At 27.9% G+C, this 6035-nt stretch overlaps 2 protein-coding genes across 5 annotated transcripts in view; both read left to right on the top strand.

Annotated features, from left to right (window-relative positions):
- Positions 1-46: 46 nt before the first annotated feature.
- Positions 47-2292, top strand: LOC117178389 (cilia- and flagella-associated protein 221-like). 2 transcript variants are annotated; one of them, XM_033369816.1, is made up of 8 exons: positions 47-148; positions 278-471; positions 578-771; positions 879-985; positions 1068-1227; positions 1311-1582; positions 1688-1986; positions 2063-2292. In XM_033369816.1, the coding sequence occupies exons 1-8, from the start codon at positions 76-78 to the stop codon at positions 2255-2257; spliced, it is 1494 nt and encodes a 497-aa protein (XP_033225707.1). In that variant the 5' UTR covers positions 47-75; the 3' UTR covers positions 2258-2292. The 2 variants fall into 2 exon arrangements, with proteins under 2 accessions (XP_033225707.1, XP_033225708.1); XM_033369817.1 differs by having other exon boundaries at positions 51-186.
- A 518-nt stretch (positions 2293-2810) lies between these two features.
- Positions 2811-6035, top strand: part of LOC117177666 (protein CIP2A homolog) — a 97055-nt gene continuing 93830 nt past the window's right edge. For all 3 annotated transcript variants that reach the window (XM_033368483.1, XM_033368484.1, XM_033368482.1), the window contains exons 1-2: positions 2811-2912; positions 4506-4727. In XM_033368483.1, the coding sequence (XP_033224374.1) occupies positions 2811-2912; positions 4506-4727 (324 nt within the window). The remainder of the gene's footprint in view (positions 2913-4505; positions 4728-6035) is intronic.

The following is a 6035-nucleotide window of genomic DNA, read 5'->3' on the forward strand; positions in this document are numbered from 1 at the left end:
TCAGCTGTCAATAAGGTAAACCATAAACTGTCAATTTCTAAAATTTGTATAAAGTAGAATCTGGTGCATTATAAAATGCCAAAAAATGATGAAGCAAAAGTATCGACAATTTTTAAATGTGACCACAAAGATGAATTTGATAAAAAAGGTTAGCCAGGAGAAAATTGTAGAAATAATTATTTGAACGTAATAGTAATTTTATTAAAATCGTGATACGAAGTCTTAACCAAATTAAATTTATTAGTTTATTTTATACAATATTTTATCGTCTTTTCAGACAAAGTTAAAGAAGAATCGAAAAAAAAATCAATTGTAATCACTCCACAACAATTAAAATTTACCTTTTTTCGAACGAATATGAAAACGCAACAGAAAATAGTGCAAATAACGAATTACTCATCTAAACCTTGTCCTCTTTTAATTTCTCCTCCGGGAACTTGTTATTTTAAAATTACTTCAAAAACTCTTAAGGTATACAAATTTTGATTATAATTATGATGTCATTATATTCTGTTTATGCCTTAAGACATAAACAAATATTTTTATAAGTAAATTAAAAATAATTTTGTACAAAAAGGAATGGTTGAATCCAGGTTACAGTTTCGAATTAAAAATTCGTTTCATACCCGATGAAATTCGACATTATCACGATTCGATAAAAATCCAAGAATTTGAGAAAAGATATTCTATTTTAAAATTATCAGCAGCACCTTCATGTGAAATTAATTATCCAAAAACTGTGGACTTTGGAAAAGTTCCTTTGGCTGCCACGTGAGTGTTCTGATTTTAAAATAGTTAAAGTTATTTTGATTAATCTTTCATCAAATTTAATTTAATTTAAAATAAATAGAGTTCCTAATTTCAATATTCTGATTTAGCGTTTCTTATAAGATACCAATTCACTCTGATCCCATGAAAAAAATTTCTTTCGCTGTTTTTCCTTTGTCAGAAATCCAATGTTGCCTGCATATCTATCCTCTATATGGTGAAAATAATTTTTGATAATTAGAAGCTATAGAATTTTATCTGAAGAAAAGTATTTGAATGAATATATTATGTATTTTTAGGATCTTTGAAGCCAGGACAAAATCCTATTTTTCTTAATGTCGAATACCAAGCATTGCGGTACATCACTGCAACATTCCAAATTCAATTATTTATACCCGAAATATGTAAATCGCCTTTTCTGATAAATTTTATCGCTTACACTTATCCTGGTCTTCAACGGTAATATTTTTATTTGATTAATTTTGATACATAGAAAGGAGTTTTATTGCTTATTTTAAATTATTATTTAATTAATTGTCGAGAGAGAAGTTAGAAGAAGTGATTGAAGTACCTCTTGAGAATCAGAAAGAGCCCAAGAAGACAAATTCTGTGTCGGAGCCCATTAAATTAGAGAATAAAATTACTTCGACTTCTTTACATTTTTCTCAACAAAAAAAGGAAAAGAAAAAAATTCAGAATTATGAATATAAATTATTCAAAAAGTTGGGAAAAATACCCGCATTTTCCTTGCATGGAGTAAATTTGATTATGAATGCTCGTTTAAAAAAGGTACACGATGAATTCGAATTACGAGGTGTGCATTTTCATTTTAAAATCACTACAAAGTTAAGAACAACGCAAATCATATTTTTCCAAACTTCAAAAAAATTTTAAATTTGTAATGGAATGATTTTAACAGGACCTCTTAGTATGTACAAATGTGATACAATGAAGGAAAAAATGAACCACCAAAATGAATTTTTGCATAAATCTGAACAACTCTTAAAACTGAATGAAAATGCAAGAAATAACCACAAGCCGAAATTAGGTGAAAGTTTGTCCGATTCCTATAACGAAAAGTTTGATTCGATTCTTGCAAAACGAAAGCAACATTCCTTTGAATACAAAAATAAACTTATAACAACAACGAAAGAAGAATTGCTTCAGAGGCCAAAAGTTATTAAAATCAGACAGCGAACCCTCAGATCTTGTACCGAAGTAATTTTAATTACATGCAATAATTTAAAATTTTATTTGAACTAAAGTATGTTAACAATCTAAATAATAATTTTAGAATTTTGAGAAAATCACCACACACCAGTTAAGCTGTGATTGGTTTTTACGTTACACTATTATTGCTCATTTTATCCAAGCTGCAAGAATTATAATTTTGAAAAATCGTTTGAAAAAAGTTTTAAGTCTTCTGAGAAAATTGACCCCGGAAATCGTCGAACGAATTGAGAAGTTGATTGACAAGGAAAGAAATTGAAATATGAAGGACAGAAGAAAAAAAAGAAAAAAATAGTATTTTTATTTACATTTTTAATTACAAATAAAGAAATTCGATATATTTTATAAGTGAAATATCTGTAGATCTGAGCAAATTAAATTTTGTATTTAAAAAATTCAAGGCATATAATATTTTTCCAACTTGAAATTCCCGCTACTATTACAACACATGCGCAGTGTCTCTCTTTTTTATTGGCACATTTGAACGCACAGAAGTTTTTTTAAAAATGGACGGTGAAGTGACAGTTTGCGCGTTTTAGCGGTTGTTTTGATGAATTTTGTGGTCTAATTTTTCGATTTAAACACCGAACTGATGAAGATTTTTGTGATTCGTGTGCCGAAATTAGTCTTCTATGTCGATTATTAACCCGTTCGAGTGTTAAATGTTGTTTTTAAACTGAACAAAATTGCACGTGTGTCCTCAACTTCTACGTGGAAATTCTTTGTGTTTCGGTTGTGGACTTCTATCTTCATGAACTGAATCTTTTACCTCATTTATGCATACGAGTCAAGAAATATTACAATAGTAAAAAATGGAGAAATATCAGCACATCAGAGCATTTATCAATGCAGTCAATGAATATTCCAAACACCCAAGCGAAGGTACAACTTCAGTTCTTCAAATGAATCTTGGGGTAAGCTTATTATATATTGTTGTTTCTGAATAGTTAATTACCTGCAATTGCATTATTTTTCTTTTTATAAAGTGATCCCATGTAGCATATTTCTTAGATGGTTATCTTCATTATGTTGCAAATGTAACCTAAAAATAACCTATAAGAGTATGATGGTACAAGAAAATTAAAATTGGATATAATACTCTTCCCTTTGTTAAAAATATTTAATATTTTCAATATTTACATACTTTTAAACTGAAATGTTCAGAAATTGAACAGCTTTATATTTACAGTTTCAAAATTTGACAATTTTAAATTGCATTGCGTTGGCTATTATTTTTCTTTATCAATTTTAGGCATGATCTTCATAAATTAGGTTACCAACTTTTCGATATTTTTTCCGCTACCCGGATAGTAACGAACCTGTTTTGATTATACACGGATTGCATGTTTATTCTGCGTTTTTCGCGTTTTCATTAAGTTGCTCTACAGTGAGAATTTTCAGCTACGAAGGCTTTAAAAAAATGGTTTAATTTTAAACAAAATAGTTGGATTTTTAACTAACTATAGTACAGTTCTTAAAGAAAAAAGATGAATTCTCCATGAAAGAATTAAGATTTAACGTATGAATTTTCAATCTAAATGGACGAATTTTCAAGAAAACAGTTAAATTTTCGACCAAAAAAGATGTCTTAAGAAAATAGTATTTTGAAGAGTTAATTTTCAACAAAAAAGTAATTTAAACCAAAAAAGACGAGCTTTTAACAAAATAGATAAATACACATCCAAGAAGATGAATTTCCAAAAAAGAAGAGTCATTATCTACCTAAAAAGGCAATTTTTCAACAAAATTGCTGAATTTTCGACAAAACAATTGAATTTTTAAATCAACACCATGAGTTTTTAACAAGGAAGTTAATTTTCTACCCTATAGTTAATATGTCAAATAAATAGTTTAATTTTTAACCATATAATTCAGTTTTCTACCAAAATAGTTTAATTTTCACCAAAAGGATGAATTTACAACCAATTATTTTCCGTTTTCACTAAAAAGATGGTCTATCTGAAAATATGAATTTTTAAACGGAAAGGACATATTTTCTACAAAATGATTGAATTTTCAAACCGAACAGAAGACATTTGTACTCAAAGGGCTCATTTTCCACTATATACTGTAATTTTCTACGAGATTGTTAAATTTTCAGGCCAAAAAGACGAATTTTCTACAAACCAGTTCAATTTTCAAACGAAAAGATGAATTCTCAACTAAAACTGCAATACTTGATATTTCACCGAAAAAATATTTTAATCCGAAATACAAACAGTTGAATGTAATTTAAAAAAAGAAATATTCAAGAAAATATTCAAATTTTAAACTAAAAAGATGCTTTTTCATCGTAAAAGGTTAATGATTAATTGAGAAGATTAATGTTTTGCTAAAAAAACGAATTTTCAACTAAAAAAGATCAATTTTTTACCAAATGTTGTACCGAAGAGATGAATCTTTATCCAAAAATATAAGTTGGTATCGTAGTTTATGGAAGATCCCTTAGCATAGTAAAGTTAATTTTCCTATTTAAGTAAACAAATATTTGTACACATTTTTCGCAGGTGATAAGTGCATCGATAGATATGAGTATATTCGATCCAGGAAGTTGCATAGCTGCCGATTTTTACGTGAGCCTACACGAATTAATGAATACGTTAGGTTCAAAAACTACTTTACTCTGGAGTGCTGTCGATGTTTTACAAACCGCATGTCGAAATACAGCCGCGAGACAAGCCCTGACCCATACCTACAAATTCGCACCAATTTTAACAAGGCTCCTAGAAGTAATTCTCCAATTCTCATTGGAAATCGCCGAGGGGTTAATTACTTTTGTAATCTCTCTTTACAATCTCATGCTATTTCTTATAATTTGTTACACGGTTCTAGAAAAATCATTATAGAAAATTATTATCGGAGAATAATGTTAAAATGTGGAAAGAATTGATGCAAAACATAGAGAAACCACACGTGAATTACAGAATTTTAAATGAGCTAAAAGATTTCAAATATTTCATTGTGTTTCAAGAGATTTAAAAATATTTCGACGTATTTTAAGAAATTTTGTAAGATTGAGAAACATTTCAAGGAATTTAACAGGATTTCAATGATTTTCGTGAATTTTAAGGGATTCTAAAAGATTTGGAGAGATTTCAAACCATTTTTTAGGTTTCTTAGAGATTTGCAGGGATTTATAGATATTTTCGGAAAGTAAATTAAACTAAATTAAATGTTAAAGGAATCTCAGCGATTTCAAATATTTCAAGAAACTTTAAGAAATTTAAAGGAATTTCACAATATTTAGAGTATTTGATTGAATGATTTAGTTGAATTTCTAGAAATATGAAGGAATTTCCAGACGATTATGGAAAATATTCGTAAGGAAATTAAATTTCAAGGAATTCTTAGTGATTTCAAAGATTTTAAGGGATTTTAAGATATTCTAAGGAATTTCATCAGATTTAAAGTATTGGAACGAGTTTTTTTATCAGAACTTTAATAAATTAGCTTAATTTAAATATTTAAGGTATTTCGAATGATTTACTTATTTCCAGAGCATTTCAAGAGATTAACAAATTTCAAGTGAATTAGAAGAATCTTATAAGATTTCCAAAGATTCTAAGGAATTTTGAGAGGAATTTAGGAAATGAATGAATATAAGTTAAAATTTAAAAGATCCTAGCGATGCCAAAGATTTCAAGGGATTAGAAAGATTTCTTAGGATTTGAATGGTTATTGTTTAGAGAACTTTACTTAATAAGTTAAATTTAATTTATTTTCTAGGGATTCAAAGGTTTCAAGAGATTTTAATGTTTTTCTAGAGAACTTTAATGAAAACGTTTAATTTAATTTGTATTCAAGAAATTTAAAATGATTTATTTTCAAAGATTACAAAAAATTTCAAGTGATTTAAAAATGTTGAAAGAATTTTGAAGAATTTCGTAGAATTTCCAAAGAATCTAACTTATGTTACAAGATTAAGGGCATGTGACACGTTCAAACTTTTTTTATACATAAAATATCGGTCTCAAACTTTGAGAAATGCAAGAGCCGAAAGAAAACTACGTTTAAGTACAAAGCTTAATAATAATAGA

This window comes from Belonocnema kinseyi, chromosome 8, assembly GCF_010883055.1.
Source record: "Belonocnema kinseyi isolate 2016_QV_RU_SX_M_011 chromosome 8, B_treatae_v1, whole genome shotgun sequence".
Taxonomy (NCBI): domain Eukaryota; kingdom Metazoa; phylum Arthropoda; class Insecta; order Hymenoptera; family Cynipidae; genus Belonocnema; species Belonocnema kinseyi.